Source organism: Heptranchias perlo, chromosome 26 (assembly GCF_035084215.1).
Source record: "Heptranchias perlo isolate sHepPer1 chromosome 26, sHepPer1.hap1, whole genome shotgun sequence".
NCBI classification, from domain to species: domain Eukaryota; kingdom Metazoa; phylum Chordata; class Chondrichthyes; order Hexanchiformes; family Hexanchidae; genus Heptranchias; species Heptranchias perlo.
The window spans coordinates 27,440,080-27,462,013 of NC_090350.1; the positions used below are offsets into that span (position 1 = coordinate 27,440,080).

The 21,934-nt window shown below is 37.9% G+C and overlaps 3 protein-coding genes across 10 annotated transcripts in view; 1 reads left to right on the forward strand and 2 right to left on the reverse strand.

Moving 5' to 3' along the window:
* The window catches only part of LOC137342604 (homeobox-containing protein 1-like), a 60,093-nt gene extending 57,201 nt beyond the window's left edge, over positions 1 to 2,892 (forward strand). For all 6 annotated transcript variants that reach the window (XR_010967299.1, XM_068006603.1, XM_068006601.1 and 3 more), the window contains one exon: positions 712 to 2,892. The gene's annotated coding sequence lies outside the window, so the exon portion shown is untranslated. The remainder of the gene's footprint in view (positions 1 to 711) is intronic.
* LOC137342605 (polyadenylate-binding protein 4-like) overlaps positions 1 to 21,934 on the reverse strand; it is a 378,766-nt gene that overhangs the window by 311,767 nt on the left and 45,065 nt on the right. The window lies entirely within an intron of this gene.
* Positions 3,389 to 16,715, reverse strand: ppie (peptidylprolyl isomerase E (cyclophilin E)). 3 transcript variants are annotated; one of them, XM_068006616.1, is made up of 10 exons: positions 16,618 to 16,715; positions 13,823 to 13,921; positions 13,392 to 13,435; positions 12,579 to 12,605; positions 12,235 to 12,316; positions 9,361 to 9,464; positions 7,347 to 7,470; positions 6,448 to 6,633; positions 5,172 to 5,314; positions 3,389 to 3,598 (listed from the first exon to the last, which is right to left on the reverse strand). In XM_068006616.1, exons 1-10 carry the CDS (start codon positions 16,646 to 16,648, stop codon positions 3,530 to 3,532), a joined length of 909 nt encoding a protein of 302 aa, XP_067862717.1. In that variant the 5' UTR covers positions 16,649 to 16,715; the 3' UTR covers positions 3,389 to 3,529. The 3 variants fall into 3 exon arrangements, with proteins under 3 accessions (XP_067862717.1, XP_067862719.1, XP_067862718.1); XM_068006618.1 differs by having other exon boundaries at positions 16,604 to 16,623; XM_068006617.1 differs by lacking the exon at positions 16,618 to 16,715 and adding an exon at positions 16,539 to 16,560.

The following is a 21,934-nucleotide window of genomic DNA, read 5'->3' on the forward strand; positions in this document are numbered from 1 at the left end:
CCAGCAGCTGGTTCAGAGTAGCATTGGAGGAAGTCTGGGACCAGGTTAGTTGCCCAATCCTCTCAATCATAGCATGTAGGGGAGCCATGAAGATTAAAAAAGAGTTTACATTTCTTAGAAACTAGATTTTAAAAGTTTTGAGCCGAGGACTTAAATTTTTTAAAACTTACATATATCAATGAAGTTAAAATAGACGTTTGTACTGTTACTATCTTGATTTATGGTATCACTATATGACTATAGTTGACATTTGTTCAATGTTCAGAATACTGATGTTCATTTTTTTAAAAATCTTCAGCATTTTTCAAATTGTATGTACAACCAACAAGTTATGACTGTAAATGTCTTGGACAATTAAAACAGTAAACTAAGATTAATATACCCACATTATTGTTAATATTTAGCAAAATACCCAATTTGCTGGATAAGAATGTATGGACATCAAATATGTTTTTTCCCCAAAATAATTTAATATAACTGGTGATAATAGCAATAGACTAAAAGTTTATTATTAATTCAATGCACCTCATAGTAAAACTTCCACAAACAATGTAGATACATTATTCTTTTGGAACACTGCCTATGTTGATCTATCAGAAACTTTATGGGGGAGTCAGATGCTAGCCATACAGCTTTTCAAATAGTTGAAATAGCATCATGATATTATGGTATGCCTAATTGTATGACTTCATGTGGTTTCATTTATTTTAGGTGAGGTTTGTACAAATAATCACCATGTCCATTTGTATGCCCCATCTAATTGAGATGGATGACAGTGTAAGAGATTACAGTAGCGCCTACGTGGATATTTGGCGAATTGTTAGATCAACACGGAGAATTGACATTCAAAAAAAAAATATTCAGAGAACTCTGACTTGGAGTGGTGAACCTTGAACTTAAACAAATTGCACTATTGGTCAATAGAACAGGTACAGTATTATTCTATTCATTCTGCCAGATTTAAAGGGTACCCACTGTACTATGGGCAGTGTATTGCACTTAACTTTGTATCCTATTTAATTGTCTGGTTATTTAAAAGACAAACTTGGGCTTCTCCCAGCTAGTAATTTCTGTGAAAGACTGTTGCGTTACATGTATAACAAAGACAGGTTTTAAGTCTATAGTTTTGCAAGATATATATGTATATACATATACAAAATATTAATGCTACCCACATCATCTTTCCAATCCCTAGTCTGAGATGTTATCTAAACACGAGGGTAATACTTCATCATTCACCAATTACCAAGTCTAGCCAGTGTAAATGTCATACTTCTAAGGTCTTTAACGATAGTCCAAATGCATCCAATTATTGTAAATATTTTTTTAAAAGCACTTTTTTAAATAAATTACTTTTTGTACTCCAGTATGCTTTAGTGTATAAAAGTAGCAGATCAGTTGCATACTTAAGAGAATTATATAAAGTGCATAATTACACTGCCCACAGCACAATAACAGCAATGCCCATTTTAGACCTCTTCATTAACTGGATTAGACCAGCTTCTAAGTGCAGCTTTCAAAGTAAAAGTGTAGAAATGTGGCTTCTAAAAAGGTGTGTATGGGGAGCATCCAAATTTTTTTCTGTACCATTTACAAGCATTACATGTAATTTTGCTGTGAGTTTTTAGTAACTTTTGAAATACTGTACACTGTAAAATCATTACTGTTATTAAAATTACTCATTTTTACTTTTTATGCACTGTATTTAAGTAACTTTTCACAAGTTCTTTTATTTAGTTCCAAGGAAATACAGGACATCTTATATCTGTTTAACCAAAATCAGATTGTACAAAAAAATCTAATTATAGACTGAATAGTGTATGTTAAACTATTGCAGCAAAACATGCTTGAAAACAGTTTTCAGTTAAGCTTGTACTAAAATTCAGCAAGGCCAACTATGAATGTGTATTCACTAATTTGTTGACAAATCTACTGCCATAATAGTTAATGTTCGGGTTATTTTCCACTTAAGGGCACTGGTTTAGTGTCTGTGTTATGTCCAGAGATTAACTGTATCTACATACGTACAAAAATATGCAAGAGAAAATTGATCTACTGAACTATCAGCTATTGATGTGTCTATAATATTGTGGAATTTATAACAATAGCCATCATCTGTTTACTAATATCTTTTTAAAGTATACTTCTCCCCCTCTCCCTCCCCCAATGTGGCCTTGCACCTTCTTTAATTGAAAGGGTAGGTGAATCGGCCACGGGTTTCAGTGACTGATGCCTATGCCATTCTGTACTCAGCCAACAGGTGCACTTTTCGTAGGGACAAGGACCTTTATGGGGTTTTGAGGGGGGGGTGCAGAGGGGCATGGGTGGGTGAAGAAGCAAGGATGGCCTGTATCAGTTTATTTTCTCTGTAAACATGATCCACGACTGCAAGACAGTGCACCCAGTGGTTGAGACAAGAACTGATGGAGTTCATCAGAAGCTTGGCTGGTGGATTTGAGCATCAAGCTAAACACTGGAATATAAACAGAAAATGTTGGAAATACCCAGCAGATCCGGGACTTGAACTCAAAACCAAGCATCTTAGACACTACAGGGACAGGGTCACGAACTGTTTATCATGCAGTGCATGATGGCACATTAGTGGAGAAAAATGCCCTTCCATATATTCTGTCCCAGGAAAGTGACTGGAAATAAAAGGAAAAGGGAATTGTAAGAATTTGGTTTATTTGTATTCTGTGCTGGTGTATCCCATCCTTTGTTCCGTGTCCATACATATGCTTCCATATGTATATAATTTGTAGTTAATGGTCTGGATTAGTGCCTTTTGACAGTAGACTGTTATAGAACCCAATTTATAGTTTTTGTATATTTTCATTAATTGAATTTTTGGTTAGTTCAAATTTTATTTACCCCAATAAAGCAATAAACATATTCAAACGGACTCGCTTTTTTTTTTAAAAAGACCTCAAAGAATCTCAATTTTCTGTGTAAAGTCATTGTTCTTCCTGATATTTATAAAAATGTTTCAAAACAAAAATCTCAAATTTTGATTGATGATTTTTGTTTAAAAAGTAGGGCACTGGGAGTACATTCTTATTTTAATACACATGATTTGCAAACTGCAGAATTTAGAATCAAGGGTAATCCTTTTTTGTTTAAACTGAAGCAGAAGCAGCCTGACAGTGTTTGAGTCTGGTGGTCTCAGTGCCATCTTACTGGGAGCTTTAGGAACTTACTTGAAAACTATTCTAATGAGTTCAAATGCAGGAGACTGATTCACCATGTATACTTGCTGCAGACTGCACTCCTGTAGTGCAAAAGTACCTTTTTAAGTGCCCAATTGGCCTGGCTACTTTATTAACTAAAAGCAGCAGAAAACATCACAATTAAAAATTGTTGGGGTTTATCTATAAAAAGAAAGCTAACATTTTTTAAAAAAGAATATTTTATTTTGCATGTTGAATAGTATTTACAAAAGTCTTCACATCAGTAAGGAAACTTTACAGATAACACCGAAAATAGGAAAAGGACTGAATTCTTCTGGAGCCATATCTTACAGCCACTGCAGTTACACATACTCGCCACAGTCTGAGATTATCACTTTCTGCTTTGGTTTTCCATCTTTAGACCCTTGAGCCTGGAAAATAAAAACATTAGTTATACATGTTTCAAAGAAGAAGTCAGTCAATGTGGAAATTTTGGTAATTTTTAAACCAGAGGCTGAAGGATTAAAGACATTTACTGTTATGGTCAGGTTTGATTTAGCCCGAGTTGTACAATGCTGCCATTGCCAGAAGCTCTGCATCCATCATTCAGACCCCAAAGAATAGGCAATCTTTACCCAGATTATCTGCTATAGAGACAACATGATGGATGGAGTACTTAAATCTTAAGTTTCTTTGCATGGACAACAAAGGAACTGAAGTACACATTTAAATACTTTACTTCTGGTGAAGTGTACGATATCTGTTAAACAAATACTAACTGGCTCAAATTTCACACGCACTAAAAAGCAACCAACCATAAAAACCCACAAACACATACATCATCTAATTCCCTTTAAAAGAACAAAACAATCATAGCCCCATTTTAAAAATGTGGTCACCTAAACAACATAAAAAAATACATATTTGATAATCACAAAGTTAACCCAACTCACCCATCCCATTTTTCAATACCTCCAATAATTTTCACCTGTACAGGATTTCCTTCTTGTAGGAGCTTTAGGTTTAGTTTCTGCTTGGTTCCCAAAGCTTGAACCCTTCAGCTGGGTCCTAGGTCACATCCTCTAACATGCCTTCACTAAAGTACAATCTGATAGCTCACTGTCCCCTTCTCTTTCCTCCTTCACTCCTCCCACTCCGCGATGCACACATATGCTGTATTTTCCTGACTTCTGCATAAATAATCCTGTTGCACAGTACTCGTGGGCATTTTGGCTCCCCATCCCAAGTACCTTTGGTGCCCTATTATCCCTTCCAAATGCCACCCTTTTCCTCCCCGAATCCACCAGTGCTACCTGGCAGCATCAACTAATACTTATCCACTCTTTCTGGTGCACTATATAATGATTGGAAAAACATTTCAGAGAATACTCAATAGGTGCAATTATGTATGAATTTTGAGATTTCTTGCAAAGATTATTCATTGGAAGTAATTCAAAATGGAAACACTTAAATTCTTTTCTATTATAATGTTTATTTTGAATTAAAACAATAGGTACACAATATTTTTTTCATTTTTGTTCATCAGTAACCTGTGGGAAATCAACTACATCATGTAATACTTTGCTGCATAGTATATTGCTCCTGTTATAAAACTACATATGAGCAATGCAACAGGAGATCAAATAGAGTACATTAACAGCTAGGACTTTTTTTTAAATTGAGTTTTACGGTTTCTTTTCGAATATGTACGGCCCTCGTTTTGCATTATAAATTTTGTCAATAACCAACACTCCCATGCACAGATATGGTGAACTCCCATCAATTATCAGCCACTGTTCCAGTATAACAATGGCAATAAAGATCACAGGGAAAATGAACACTGTCCACCCAGATATGCTGCCCAAAGCACAAAGTAAATTTATACAGGGTGGAGACCACAACCGACATTCCCTAGAAGTGGATGGTAGAGGTAAGCAATTACAAAATGGAAAGAACGAAAAACGAGAAGAAATAACTTGTCGCATTTTCAGTTTTAATACTCACTTCCATCTGTTTGACAACATCCATTCCCTCCACCACTTCCCCAAATACCACATGCTTTCCATCCAACCAGTCTGTCTTTTCGAGCGTAATGAAAAACTGAGAGCCATTTGTGTTTGTGCCAGAGTTTGCCATCGACAGCAAGCCTAAACAAAAACAGAGATCATGTCCACAGCCGTGCAATGTTAAATTCAGTGATTTTGACTTAGCATAATTACCCCATCCTCTAGAATATAGTCCTTTTTTAAAAATTAGTTCCTTAAGTTATAAAGCTAACAGTATGAAGATATTTGCAGCTGCAGCTGGAATCATTATATTTCAGGTGCCAAGAAAATATCGTTCAGAAAATTAAGTTAAACCATCACCTAGCAGACTGAAATAAAATTCAAACTGCATGGAAAATATATATTTTTTTTTAAAAAGCTAACGGTTGGGTTTCTGCAACAGTTCCAGATTGTAAATTCATCACCTCATGTGGTATTGAGTTATACAGACCACAAAGTTCACAGGTTCAATCCCTGAGCTGTGCTGAGTTAGTTGATCTCAGCTGCGGCAGTGGTGGGGGGCATTACTAGTGGCTGTAGTGTCCTCCGAGCTTGGGAAGGGAGGAAAAAAAGTGATTCCTGCTCCTGATCGTATTTGAGAGGACACCAGGCAAGGAGAGAATCAACCTCAGCAGTGATGCCATCCACAATCAAATAGTCTGCCAATGTTGATCATCTAGGTTACCCAGAATACTGGCCACTTGGGCACAGCATCAAAGGTCTTCCAGCACCTGCGATAGATACCCTGCTGCAGCATAAGTGACCATCTTAAAGAAAAGGAAGGAAGGAAAGAAAATTGGGGGAAAAAAATAGCAATTTGAGTTAAACAAACTAAGAAATATAATTCAGCAATACAATTCTCATTAAGTGCATCACTAAGGCAGTTTATGCACAGATTTTCATAGCAGGCATATTGAAAGAAAACTGATATGTAACCACAGCCAACTTCCATCTATAAATAAGCCCACTTTAATATTATATATATAAAAAACTTCTCTATTATCTTTACTGTTCAATAGCTGTAAGGCAGGCCTCTTATTTGCTGTTTGTGGTATGACCAATGGATTGACAGAGGACATAAATAACCAGGGAGCAGACCAAGATCAGCACTACATATTTCAATGCTATAACTGTCTAACTGTTTCCGTAGGATGGGAAGCTGCAGGTTATAAAGTAAGTTGACTTTTTGATCTAGAATTGACTCTACTATTTCAAAAAGGTGGAAATCACTGTACCTGATGCTTCATGTTTTAGGATAAAATTTTCATCATCAAACTTCCTGCCATAGATGGATTTCCCTCCAGTCCCATTGTGATTGGTGAAGTCGCCACCCTGACACATGAATTGTGGGATGACACGATGGAAACTGCTGCCTTTAAAACCAAATCCTTTCTCATGTGTACAGAGACAACGGAAATTCTCTGGAAGATTTTTTTTAAATGTCCACATTAGAACAAGATTTGTGGAATCTCAATAAACTATATCAGTTATTAAAGAAAACACTGCATCATAAGTGGCTCCATAGTGTGACAATAAGAAAGCTTAGTTCACAACCAGATAGTTAAAGATCTTAAATAAAATCTGCAAATAAACAGCAGTTCAATCAGTTTCTCAACTGTGACCTTTCTGATCAAGTCACAACCTTCACACAAAAAGGGGAGAAAGTTTGGAGCAGGATAAGTTTCTGCCCGAGACCAGGAGTGTCCAAGCTTTTCGTCTTCATTGGCCAGTTTGGTGTGCACCATGGTGAGCCGCATATAAAGTTTAAATAAATGTTTTACTATATCTCAAGCTGCGCATACTAACACATCTTGGTGTTTTGATTTAGGATTTTTCCAGGTAACAATGCCTAGAACAGCCCTAAACAAATCTTCAGACCCATGTAATTCAAAGGAGACAAGCCAGCAAGTAAGAAATATAAGCACAAATATAATGAACTGACACAAATAGCCCATGAGCTATAGTTTGGACACCTAGGCCTGAGTCATTCCCTGGTATCTTAGATGGAAGATGGAGACAAGTGTAAATAAAGATGGGGGGAGGGGGGGAAAGAGATTAGTTATTAACAGGATTTATCTGGTCTTTGCTTTCAATAATTAGAAAGGTCACATCTGTGTACAAAGGTATTCTTTACCTGCAGTCATTGGAACAATATCAGCTCGTAATAAAAAGCGTAATCTGCCAACAGGCTTATTGCCAATTTTGATGTCCATGTAGACTTGAGGATTGGTTCTTGCTTTTTTGGCCGGTGGCTCACCCTAAAGAAAAAAAGTGATCATTTTTTTTAAAATTAATTTAAAAAAAAATTATGAATAAAAGAAAAGATTTTAAAGAGCATTTTGGAGAAAATATGTTCACCCATGTTTATATAAAAAATTAAGTATTCTTAAAGGTGTAAAGATTTTTCTGATCTCACAAGTCACATGAATATCTGATAAATGAACAGCTGGGAGAACAGAAATTGGAAATCAATGATTTTTTAAATACATAATTTTATGTATATAATTAAGTGTACAATTCATTAATGTTTTTGCTTGGGTTTCACAATTTACCAGCTTTATACCCAAATTAATCACTTACCTTAAATATTTTGTGGGTTATATATTATAGAAGAGCATTTTTTAAAAGTATAATTCACAAACCATCACACATCTTCAAGAAACCGTAGGCTACGGACCAAATGCTGGAATATGGGATTAGAGTAGACAGGGCTGATGGCCGGCGCGGACACGATGGGCCGAAGGGCCTCTATCCGTGCTGTATAACTCTATGACATCTTTTTACCAATATTTCACTAAGTGTTAGATTATGTGATACACGAAGAATAGCCATTTGAGCAATGTACCAGAGGCTGACTTGCACCCAAAGAACCATACTCCATCAAGTAACCAGCATCTTCAGGAGAGGAGGAGGAAAGGAGCAGATTAAAATTGACAGAAAAAGGAGGAAGAAAAATGAGAATATAGTTCTGTGGAAAAACAGGTCATTCGCTTAATAGAAACTGTCCTTTATTATTCACTGAAGAGAAACTTTAGTCTCTGGCTTAAGTACAAAACTAGAAAATAGTGTCTAATTTCCCTTATATAAATCCCAGATGATTTTTTTGATGCCTTTTATTTTCTTGATCTATTAGACCTTGATCCATTTAGAAACTCCTTCCTTAATCCTGCAGTCAACCATTTCAGATAAGTGGAAACGTTGAAGTCACAAGGAACAAATGGACTCCACCCCATAACAATAATGCCAATACATGTTTTCTAGCCAGACAGTTAAGGTTTATTTTCCAATCTCACACATCTTATAAAGAAGCAAACACAGAGTAAACAAAAAAATGAAGCCAGAAAATCAGTACTGTACACATTTTCTCCTATGATTCCAAGATATCACAACAGATTTATTTTTATCGATAATTAATGGGATGAGATTTATACAAGTAGAAATGTATCTATTCAAAAACTACACTGTAAAATGAAGATGGGATAGGAGGGGAAGGTTTATACACATCTAGCTAATAGGGATTTCCTGTAGCAGTCCGATCCATTAAACAGTTTAATGCCCTAAATAGCTTTATTTTTTTTTTGTGAATTTTCTACTCATCAAAGTAAATGACATTAGTCTGGGGAATGCAGCAATTTTCATTTCAGGCACACGGTGTCAGCATCAACAATAGTTAGACAGACCAACTTCCCCTATTCTGACCTAACAGTGTGCCCAAGGCTCACCTTCTAAAAAATACTCTAAAATCTGACTAGTATCACATTTCAATTTCCCACACCTCTGAGCAAGACTGTTAAATAAGGGCAGTTTTGTACTGTGGACCTATAACCACCTGGGATTGGTCAAACATTTCACACAGGGCTTTTAAAGCCAATAAAGCAGACATTCATCGCATCAGTCTGGGTGAGATTTGAACCCATATCCCAGAGGTGCAGGTCCGTGTCTAACTCACTGCACCACTCAGTTCCCCATGGTTTTTTCCTAATATCACACCACAAATATTAAACTGGGGCATTCAGGAATTGAAACAAGCAATAAAGTGCAGTAGAATTCTGTCCAACCTCAACAAGAAGTTGAATTTATGTAGCACCTTTAACGTAGGGAAATGCTCCATGGTGCTTCACAGGAGTGCCATAAGACAAAAATCTCACCTCCTGTGTTTGTGTGTTACCATCATTTCCTCCATGCTCTTCATTTTCATTCTCCTCCAGAGTCTTTCCAGCAAACTTTTTTAACCAGTCATCATCTGACCACACTAGAAAGGAAGAGACATCACTTACATTTCACTCAAAAGAAGCAGAATAACACTAGAATCATCTATTATATATTAAAATTGTTAGGTTGGTCACAATATTCCATTTCAAAATGCATTGAAAACTCCTTTGTCAGGCAACGGCAATAGGAAAATTCATTTTAAGTGTCCACATATACCCGCAGTTCCAGTTACGCCTGTCAGTGGTGCTAGAATAAGCTTTTTCAACATCAAAACCAATGCCATCACTCCATTCCTCAAACAACCCACCCTCAACACCTCTGTTGCTGCAAATCACCAGCCCATCTCCACCCTTCCTTTCCTCTGCAAAGAGTCATAGAGTTATACAGCACGGATAGAGGCCCTTCGGCCCATCGTGTCCGCGCCGGCCATCAAGCCCAGTCTAATCTAATCCCATATTCCAGCATTTGGTCTGTAGCCTTGTATGCTATGGCATTTCAAGTGCTCATCCAAATGCTTCTTGAATGTTGTGAGGGTTCCTGCCTCCACAACCCTCTCAGGCAGTGAGTTCCAGACTCCAACCACCCTCTGGGTGAAAAAGTTCTTTCTCAAATCCCCTCTAAACCTCCCGCCTTTTACCTTGAATCTATGCCCCCTTGTTATAGAACCCTCAACGAAGGGAAAAAGCTCCTGAGTATCCATCCTATCTATGCCCCTCATAATTTTGTACACCTCAATCATGTCCCCCCTCAGCCTCCTCTGCTCCAAGGAAAACAAACCCAATCTTCCCAGTCTCTCTTCATAGCTGAAGCGCTCCATCCCTGGTAACATCCTGGTGAATCTCCTCTGCACCCTCTCCAAAGCGATCACATCCTTCCTGTAGTGCGGCGACCAGAACTGCACACAGTACTCCAGCTGTGGCCTAACCAGTGTTTTATACAGCTCCATCATAACCTCCTTGCTCTTATATTCTATGCCTCAAGACTTAGAATGTGTTGTTGCTTCCCAAATCTGTGCCCATCTCTTCAGCAACTCCCTGTTCAAATCTCTCCAATCAGTTTTTGGGCCTTTCGCAACATCAAAACAGGCCGAAGCAAAGTCATGAACAACATTCTCTGTGACTGACCATGGTGCATTATTCATCCTCGACCTCTCTGCAGCTTTTGACATGGTCGACCACAGCATCCTCTCCTCCACTGTTCAGCTCAGCAGGACTGGCCTTGCATAGTTCCACTCTCACCTATCCGATCATAGCCACAACATCTCCAGCAATGGCTTCCCTTCCTGCCCTGCATCATTATCTCCAGAGTCCCCCCCGGTCTATCCTCAGTTCTCATCCTCATCTAAATGCTGCACCTTGGCAACATCATCTGCAGACATGGGGTCAGCTTCCACATGTACATTAATGACATCCACTGTCTCTGTTTTCAGACTGCTTGTCTGACATCCATTCTTGCATGAGCCGCAATTTCCTCCAGTTAAACAGAAAACCGAAGCCATCATCTTCAGCCCCCACCACCGATTCCATCCCATCCCCAGCCACTGTCTCCTGCTGAACCTGTCTGTTCGCAAACCCCTTCACCCCCCCCCCCACCACATTGGTCCAATTATCTTCCTACCCTTTAACCCTGCTTGACCCAAATATTGTAGTTGGTATTGACTCCCGTGTCCAATGCCATGGAGACCAAATAGTGATATTACAAAGTTGCAAAAAAAAATGGTGCTTAAGATTGGTAATGTCAGCTGTTATTGCTGGCACCCACTTTAATCACAGAGCAACGGTGAGAATTCTAACAATTTCAAACCACCCTCAAGGAGCATCAGAATAAAACTCAGCAGCATGGTCTAAACTGAAGTAGTGCGAGAGGGGGGAAAAAAAAAATCATTTTTATTAGTATATGGGAAGCTGCAAGGATGGATCCTGCAACCTACCTCTATTGCAATCTAGCATTGCACAAATGCTCCGTGCCTTTGTACCATTTTCCTCCTGATGTGGTGGAATCAAATTTCATTCCCTCAATTACTTTACTCATCCACTTTAAGGTATGACATCAGATGTACAGCTGCTACCTCCAATAAATTATTTTGACACCATGTCTCAAGTTTCCTACACTTCTGTCCTTACTGAGCAGAAGTTCTTGCAATTTAGCATTGGACTGATGTTGCCCTCTTGAGTCTTTCTATAACTGGTTGGACACAGCACGAATACAGGTTAAGAGAACAATAATCACACATTGTGCCGACCTAATCCCCTTGTTAAAAGTTAATTGTCTTTTTTATGTTCTGTGGTACTCCATTTCAGAATGGAAGTCCTAAGAATATTGTCCAAAATCTATTAAAATTGTCAGCTTTAGTTCCGATCCACTTTTATTTACAATCTGTCCAAGTAAACAGCAATGAGAAAATACCTCAAAGAATTTTTTTTTTAAATCACATTTGCCTTCTTTTACCCTTCTGACCAAATTTCCTCTGCCCTCTTGAAAGCACTGATTCCTTACTGGGATCCAGCTCCAACAGACGCCAGGCACCCTCCAGTACCTTGCTCAAGTAGTCACTATCCACTAATGCACCTTCACAGTGTTGACAGCTATCCAACTATTGGGGCATCACAGTTTTGCATGATCCTTTCCTCACCTAATCCCCACTCACAGGCACATCAAGTAGGGGGTCATTAGAGAACTGACTTTGCACCGACCGAAGGTCGGAACTGGGATCTTCCTGATATAACCGAGCTACTCACTATCTAAGCCTGCATGAGCCAATGGGGCAACTGCTAAGCCTGCCATTTATAAAAGCTGATTTCATTCCTCACCTGCTCTTGAGGATCCCTCTTTAATTCGCATGGGTTTGGCCAGATTTACTCGGATTGTCCTTCCAAAAAGTTCAGATTCATTCTGATAAATGGAATGAAGATAAAGGGCAATTAGGCCTTTATTCTTTATGTCGCGCTCACATTTTATACTGTTGTTCTCTATTTAGCACAGGCATGTTTTACATTCTAGGTTATCCTCTTTATTTGGTATTTAGAAAAGTTTGATTGTGTTTTCAAGAATTCGACTTTATTAACAGTTATCATAAAAAGATGCCAGTCTCTTTATAAAAAAAAGCTTCAAAGATGCCAGTTTGCCAACATTTTCCAGACTGTTTGCCACTTACCATGTTATCAATAGCAGCTGCAGCATCCTAAAAGAAAAGTTAAAAATTGTTAATTATCAATAAGCAGCACAATAAACTTATTTCCATTATCAACTGAGAACCCTCAATGGATCTGAGGAACAAATGTGAAAATCACACTGGTGATATAATAGGTGAATGGGATGCTGCCATTAAAAATAAAATTAATAAATACCAGTTGAGCTACTTGGCACTATTCACAGATAAAATTTTAAAATATCTCTCTCTTCCTGTTGTGTGAGAGAGTGAGAGTGTGAAAGAGTGCGTGGGTGCTACAGACAGATAGATGGGGAGGAGGGGGAAGGAGCACATAGCACAGCCAAGTTCTCATTCAAAATCCACACTTCCCAACTGTTGTAATTGGTACCAGTGACAAGCAGGGGCCCTGACTAACCATATTCCTCCTCAGAACATGGAACCAGAAACCAATTGTTATCTCATTGTTATTCAGGCTTCCCTGAAACTTCCTGTAAATATTCTCAGAGTATTCAACACAACCATAGAAAAAAAAGACAAGGGCCACACCATGATGTGTTGGCCTTTCAGTACACTTTACACAAACAGTAAATAAAGAATAAAACAGATCAATTTGTTCTATCACTTGGTCAAAAATATAAAATATTTGGCAGCTAACACTCATATCTTTCAACCATGGAATATTTATAAATAATGTTTTCATGTGGTCACCTGGAAATACTAACTGTATTTATAAATTGTATTTCATTACATTTCCATTGTGAAAGAAAGGCTGAAAAATGTTTTTGAAGCCATGAGAGATAAAAGCAAGCATCTCACCTCAGCGTTTTCAAATTCAATGAATGCAAATCCTCTGTGTTTTTCTGTGCAAGGATAAAATAAAGAAATTTGATTTTTACTCATTTCGTAATCTTTATTACTGAGTTACCAACATAAAAACATCAAGTTTCAATAGTTGTTACACAAGAGTAGCTGTCACTGTATCTGGAAAATCATGCTGAAGGCTTGTTACCAATTCTTAATAAATTTTAAATTTCAATCTTTTCTTTTAAAAAAAACTTAGGGGCGTAACTTTTCAACATCAGAATTTTGGAAAACAAGAGTGCCAGCATTGGGATGTTATTTAAATTTCTGCGTAAAAGGTCACAAAGATTTCTGTATCACAAAGAACTTGGTACTTACTCCAATTTCGCATTTACTCTGAATCTGGCGCTATTACAAACAATTAAATGAATTTTATCAGTACTTACCTGTTTCATAATCCAGTGGAATTTGAATGTCCATAATATCTCCAAATGGAATAAAAGCTGCATGAAGCACCTTTTCATCTACCTCTTCAGCAAGGCCACCTACAGATAGCAACACAAAATGCACATCCATTTAGACAATGTAACAGAAAAGGTTTCCAAGTAATAGAAAGCCTACCCACACCAATCAGCAAGACTGCTGACAAGCATATTAGACAGTAGGAGAACAAGAGAAGGCAGCATTCAACTAATGACTTAAATATAATCTCACAAAATTACAAAAAAGATCAATTAAGTATTATGTTAATTACAGAACTTAACAAGGCACTGTCTCGAACAAAATCTCCTCCCTCCTGTCCTCACTCAGACTTTGCATTGAGAAATTTTCATTCTCGGCAACTTCAATCTCCACCTGAACTCACCTTGCCCTGTCTCTTCTGATTTCCCTAACCTCTCTCAATTGCCCTTTTCACATAAATTCTCTTTTTAAAGTTCAGGTTTTCCCCCAATATTTTAGACTTACTTTCATAGCAAAAAGTGGTTTCTATGAGCAGGCCAAGTCTCTGATAAAGTGAAATTTGCACCATTATACATGCAGTATATGAAACATGGTGCCCAGGATTAACAAAATTGTCCCTAACTACAGCATATGGCACCCAGAAGATTGAGATGCCCATAATTTCTTCTGTGCATCCTGAAAAGTGGAAAATATAGTAACAGGCCAATGTGCATATACTAAAACCCTGCACCAGCTCAAATAATAGTCACAAAATATCCATTGCTGCTGAAGGGAGTGATTGCCTGACACTTTGTTACATATTAATATAACATATCAAGAGTGTCTCATGGTGGTACCTTCAATAAATTTGATTGACTGAATGTTGGACAATCAGAACTGAAAATGCTACATTTTAAAAATAATGTGATTAAATGGTAACTTTTCATTATTTGTTACTTTCAAAGAAAAAATATTTTTGGTCACATTGGAACAGGCTAAGAATTGAGTAATTTACTTAACTTCTAAACAATAAGTTTCCTATTATATTCCCCTCCTCTAGAAGTGATGCATCTTGCAAAACCAAACCACTGATCAGAATGCAATACAATCAGCAAAGGTGCATGGAATGTAGCAAGCTGTGAATAAACGGAAAGCTCTAATCTAGCACTTCTTTTAGACAAGACACATCTACTGCGTCTATCAAGGAGCTTGCAAACTGTTTAAGAACAGGGATCCATTACGTTCATATGGCTTCTCTTTGACCTATAAATATAAATCAGTATTTTATTACAGCAACTTTTTATAGGTCAATGTTAATATTAGTTTGCAGCACTATGAGGGCTTTGAATAGATTCCCTGCAATCCATGTGATATTATAATAGATCCTCTGTCATTTATGTCTCAAAAAAAATGATCCAATGCTGTCAGGGAAAAAGGTCTATAAGATTGCTGTTACAGTATAAACCGAAAGACTTAGTTACTTACACAGCCATAAATACTATAAATATTTACTGTACAGGCATCCATGTAAAGACAGGAAACATTGCCCAACTTCTTGAACCAGCAAAGTATGCCAACCTTTGGGGTAGGTGTAAGATCAAATTTACTAGTTTACAGCAGTTTTAAATAAAAATAAAGCTATGTACTATTTAAACACACACGGTAACCTCATTAGCCAGATGTATTGTTGCATTACCACCAGCAGTTTTTGCTCATCCCAAAGACATTAAAAAACCTTCTTCACATTTATTATTCCACCTCTTATTTTTAGATTTTTCTCCCCTCTGCACCATTCCCTAACTTCAAGGCTGGCCTGCTTGATGAATGGCTATTCGGAGAAACAGCCTCCCAATTTTTCATCCCTTAGGGGAAATGTCTCATCTTCACATGATGTCATTTCCCACATGGCCTATCTGAAATCAAATACTCAATTTTAGGCACAAACCTGCAATCCACCATTCCACGGTGATAACAAGCTTCCCAGCTGAGCTATTTGAACCCATCACCGTTTAAATATGCTTTTTAACATTTAAGATTCTCATTTTTTTCACAAGTATATTTTTATAGATATTTACTGTAAGAAAAAGTAAGGAATCCATCCACTAATCCAGCAAGTCCCACCTGTTGTCACAATGTCTAAGTCAGCTGGAGTTACCAGATCTGACAGCAAGCCTTTCAAGTCAGTATATGACACTGCCAGAATTGGTAGCTGCAATCCGACCAGTAAAAATGCCACCCTCTAATACGATGACAGGAGTGCTTCTCAGGTTAGAAATATTTTTATCTGGAAGATTGTTGGTTACAATATTGGTTACTCTAACGATGCCAAATTATGTATGATTATTCACTCAACCTTCTGGCTCAATTCTAATGTTTCATGTCTGGATAAATATTTTAAAAGGCACTAAAGCTCATGTTTTGTACAATTCTACACAATTTTTTTAATGAAGGCACTCAGTATCAGATTGAAAAATAAATGCGGTTTCAAAATGGTCAATATTTATCTAGAACTGATTGCAATATTAAAACAAACTGTAAAATTCATATACAGGCAGGGGATTCCTCGGAAACGTGCTCATTTTAACTGGTTTAGCACAACCCAATGGACGTGGAAATGAATATCGTGAACTGCAGCCTGTTACCGAGCTGCGTGATTATCCGATTCCCTTAAGATTTTTGGCCGTGCGCTTTTCAGACTGGAAACCCTATAAATCGACTCACAGAATATATACTCATATTTTCAGGGTGTGGGAGGACGCTAAAGAGGGAAAAGAGCTGGTCGTTACCCTTCTTCACTCACCCACGTACAGCACACGCTTGGTCGACGCCATCTTGTCTTGAACCTTCCCCCATCAACTCCAACCTTTGGCCCAGAGCTGAAGTTCAGACACATCAGCAACTTGCTCGGTGGTTGATTTCCTTTTTATAAAAAGTTCCCTTCTTTACTTTATACGAACTAAAAAAAAGGCATTACTTAAAAACAAAAATACTCACATTTTTCTTTAAAGTAAATTAGGTACTTCCTTGAAAAAGAGTTAACACTGGAGCAAGCAAGAGTGGGATTAGACTAGGTGGTTCATGTGGAGCAAAACACCAGCATAGACTTGGCAGACCAAATATCTGTAGCATTCTATAATCCTCTCTCTATTGGGAAAGTACCGTTGACTCAAATTTATTCAGACCTGTCAAGGCTCACTCACTCTGTGAGCCTCAAAAATGTTTTTTAAATGTGATCTGGCTTCCCTGATGCTGGCTCAGAAAGTTTCTCACAAGATCAGTATAGATAAGGGATGTCATTTGGTCCACCGAATCTCATCCATATGAAAGATTTTTTTTATTTTGCCAGCATATCTTCCAACTGTATCTTTACAAAATTGCTTCCATAATCTTAACTGGAAGGCCATCCCAGTTTGATGACTCTTTGCACGTTCTCCTTGATCATACCAAAATTGTCTTTTCACAGTTTAAGCCTATGCTCCCCCAGCTCTTAAGTATCTTGGCTTACCTTGAAGTGGTGCACCGGATTAACTATAAATCATTTAATATCTTCTACTATAAGGTTTCCTTTCAGTCACATCCTTTCATGACTAAGGAACCCCAGTTTTTTGAGTTTGACACCAAGGATCAAGCTTCATGGCTGATGGCTCTTCTCTGCACCACTCCGTGGCTTGACTGTTTCCCTTATATCTTGACCAAAACTAAATACAGGACTGAAGTGCAATCTGACCAGATCACTTTGCAGTTTCAGCATAACATCCTTGGACTTACACTCTACTGATTTGGCAATATAATTCAGCATCCTATTTGTTTATTGCTGCTCCTCAGTAATTTGACAATAAGCACAAAACATACTATCACCCCTAGATTCCTTTCAATTTCACCTTTAGCTATTTTTACACCATCCATAGTATACATATGATGCCCATTTTTCCATTCAATGTGCAGTATCTTGCATTTATCTGCATTGAATTTCATCTACCTCTGTTAAACCCATTTACAGATTTTATCTGATTCCGTTTGTAGGTCCTTGGCTACTTCCTTCAATTCAACTGCCCAATCAATTTAGTACCATCAGCAAGTTTAACCAGGTCAGCCATAATCTAATTGAATGGTGGAACAGGCTCGAGGGGCTGAACGGCCGACTTCTGTTCCTGTGTTCCTAACTTGCATTAATTTCTACATCCAAGTTACTCAATGTAGATTAGAAACAATAGTTTAACCAGTTACGGTTGAGCCATCTAGATTGAAGAAGGTCCCAGGTTCAATTCCTCTATACTCAGCTGATTTTATTTAGGGCATTGGATCTGGATGCTACAATTGGCATTAGAGCCCTTCAGTCAGGGAGGGGAAAATCTTCCAGGATTCCCATTCCTATCCAGTGACTCCTGCTGGAAAGTATGTATACATGAATACTGGGCAAGGACAGGATCAGGCTTCAGTGTGATGCTACCCATTTCAAATAGTTTACTAATACTGTGAAGGCTCACACAGAATAGTGGCCACTTGTCCAAGATACCAGAAGGCACTCAGTGACTCCGAAACAATATCCCAGCAAGAACATCTTCAGGGGTATAGGGATGAAGGTTAGGAAGAAAAAAGTGATCTATTTTGATGTATTTCACTCCTAAAAATAAAGACAGAACCATTTGTTTAAATGATTTTTTGATCATAAATCTCACTCCACTGATGCTGACAGCTCTGCTTTATAGATCTGAGCAGTGTAGAAATAAATAGGGTTTAAGGGCAGATGTAAAATGTTAGTTATAGTAATATTTATTTTTCATGAACATTATTTCATAAATTGGAATTATCCATTTTTAGATTGGTGCAGTGTGTCACAGCCCCAACATATCGTGCCTCAGGGTGATGTAACGTGCATTTATCCTCACAATTCCCCCTATGGTGAATTCTCAGCTACACAGCAGGCCTGTGCTTAATTAGATTTGCAATTTATGCCATATAATTAGGGAAATCTCAATGTTTACAGTTGTTGACAGTTCTGCTGCATTACAGGCAGAAGTCAGGCACTGCAACACTGTAAAGCGAGAGAATCCACCCCCCAACCCTTGTGCTTCATTACAAACCAGGTTGCCTACTTGCCATGTTGGTGCTGGAAGAGTGAGTTGCAGTGTAACATCCCAAGAGAAGGCAGACTGAACATTTTTAAATGAGCATGCATTCTGTTGAGCTTAAAAGGAGATATATGTTTTTAATACAAGCTCTTTTCTGTTACTTTTAAAGAGACAGTTTTACCACATTGGAATTTTTGATCAACTTGCACTGAAAACTTTGTTCAGTGTCTTCCATGTTGGTCATGAGGAAACTTTGCATTTTGTTACAGTGAAAACGTTTGCATTATGGTTTCACATTTTTATTTTAAACTTTTCAGCTACCTGAAAAAATTAGAAGATATGAATGTTATTGCATCAATGGGCTATATTTTTTTTTAATTGAATGCCTGGAGCTGGCAAATTATGCTTATTTCCAATGAAAATTTATTTTTTGTGATATTCTCACTGTGAAAATAAAAAAATTCTAAAGCCAAAGGCATAAGGGTGATTGCACGATTGAGACCAATTCTATAATCTGAAGAACCTTATAGCCTTAAAATTGTCAAATTATTTTAAAAGTTCATCACTGAACAGGAACTGACAAGACCAAAACCAAATTAAAAACAGATTTCATATATCTTGGCTCTCTATCAGAAGCCAAATTAAAATCTTACAATTTTCATAGCCAGAGAGCCGATGATAGATATATGATGATGCACCACACAATACTCCATGCCATTTTGCAACTGGTTTCTTCCATAAGCAGGCAGGAGCGGGGTGGGGTGGAGGTAACCTATACTATAATCAAAAAGTTATTATCTATTTATTCAAATATACCATACAGTTCTGTATTATGTAATGGAGACATTATGCAGATTCAACTCTTAATATGTAAAGTTCCACTTAGCCTCCTTGTTCAGGTTTTCCCAGTTTTCCACAAAATTTGAAATCTCATTAGAATTTAACAAAACCAGAAACGAGCAAACCAAATTAATATAATTTCTATTTAAAGTGACATTTTATGCAATGTAGATATTTGTTCCACTTTCCTCAACTGTACTCTTCAACATGTCCAATTGAAAAAAAATCTTTAACATTTCCTGTGATTAATGCTTTATCCCTCGTCCTCTCCACACAGTTCAACAAGATTAACTACACTATCCTCCAATCGTTCTCATTCGTCCAGTTACACGGGAATGCCCCTTATATGATTCTACTCTATTATGCAAATATAGCCCGGGCTTCTCTTCCCACCGTCATAGTCTCCTCCAGACCCCCTCTTCATCTATCTGCTGCTCCCTCCCAGCGACATCAGCTAAACATGGGGTCAGTTTCCACATGTACAAAAATGACACCTAGTACTCCTCTACCACCTCTGAACTGGTTAATCATTTTCTCCAACATCCAGTCCTGGTTGAATCTTAACTTGCTCCAGATCAACTTTAGGATGGCAAAAGCTTTCATCGCCTCCCCTGCCAGATTCTCAGGCTGAACCAAACTGTTCACAACCCTGGCATCTTAGATGCTGGGCTGAGCTTCAGACCCCATACTCTTATCCATCACAAAGGCGACTTAAATCTACTTCAGCTCCTACCTCAGTCCCTCTGCCATTAGACCGTATACATGCCTTTGTCATGTCCAGACTCATTTGCCTCCAATGCTCTCCGTGCTAACCTCCCATCTTCCACCCTTCATAAACTCCAACTTGTTCAAAACTCTGCTGTTACACATTATCTCACATTAAGTCTCGCTCAGCCATCATCTCAGCCCTTATTAATCAGCATTGACTCTCACCTGAAATTTAACATCCTTGTCTGTGTTTTTAAATCCTTTTCTGCCCTCACCCCACCCTATCAGTGCAATCTCCTCCAGCGCTATGTCCCACCCTAAACTCTCCATTCCTCTAACTGCAATCTCTTGTGCATAACCCCACCCTTGCCCCAAATTGGTGAGTCTTCACCGCCTCGGTCATACTTTCTCAAATCCCCTCCCTAAATCCTTTAACCTCTCCTGGCTCAGCATTTGTTTTCCACTCACCTACCTGTGAAGCACATTAGGATGTTTTTTATGATAAAGATGCTGTATAAAATGCAAGTTGTTGAATTTCAAAACATCAAATACAGGATTCCCCCCCCCCCTCACCCATGTTGTAGATCAACTTGGAAGTTGGTAAATTTAATTAAATTTAATATCAACTAGCAATCAGTACAAACAAGGAAGACCCAGAATGATTTGATTTCAAGAAAACAAACTTCAATAGAGAAGTATGTGGGGTACATTGCTGAGAGAAGGAAAAATTAAAAACTTTTAAAAGTATGGAGTGGAAGGGGGCGTTTGGATAGGAAAATAGCTGGAGAGTGAAGGGGTTCCTTGAGAAGGGGATTGATTTTATTTCAGGTTTCCAGCATCCACAGCACTTCTCTTTAGTTATGAGTGATAATAGCTGTTATGAAAGAGGTATGACAATGCTAGAGAAGAGACAGGTTATGTGAACAAGTATGGAGGTGAGGATGTGGTTTGGGAGATTGTGGGAGCAGGTGGTGGCTTCATGGAACACACGAGTGTGTAAAATGCAGAGAATTGGAAATGCAAGGATACTGTTAACTGGAAGGTAGATAAAATGCAGAGCAATCAGAAGGCAATGGTTGCAATATAGATGGCTTAAATTTTGGGCACAATAAAGGCCATAAGTTGCTCACACTATGAGTCCAAGGTGAGGATTGGGGTCCGGCGAAGGGGGGAGAAACAACCCAATTATTTTTTGGCAAGTGCTGCATGGTTGAACTAAGCTGAAAACCTTGACAGGTTGGAGCATTACCATGATTGTACAATCCCATAGAAAACTAAATATTAAGACTGGCTCCTCTTTGCAAGATGTTTCAAAGTATATGTTCCTATCTCATTTACGACACAGATCAGAATCAATAGCTAAGCACTCTGGATTTAGATCCATTTTTGCTACCTTAGAGAGCAATATACAACCTTGTTCAGAACAAGACTACTGACTCAGTGATTTTAAAAGCACTATTTTATTAGTTTCTTTAGATGAACAAAATATTAAATAAA

What these genes read in the sequence shown, in the direction of transcription:
- ppie (XM_068006616.1), bottom strand. Translation starts at nt 16,648, where the DNA reads ATGGCGTCGACCAAGCGTGTGCTGTACGTGG. An exon ending in CAGCTGCTATTGATAACATG is followed by an intron (nt 12,317 to 12,578) that starts GTAAGTGGCAAA and finishes TCCATTTATCAG; the next exon opens with AATGAATCTGAACTTTTTGG. An exon ending in GTAACACACAAACACAGGAG is followed by an intron (nt 7,471 to 9,360) that starts GTGAGATTTTTG and finishes TTTTTTCTTTAG; the next exon opens with GGTGAGCCACCGGCCAAAAA.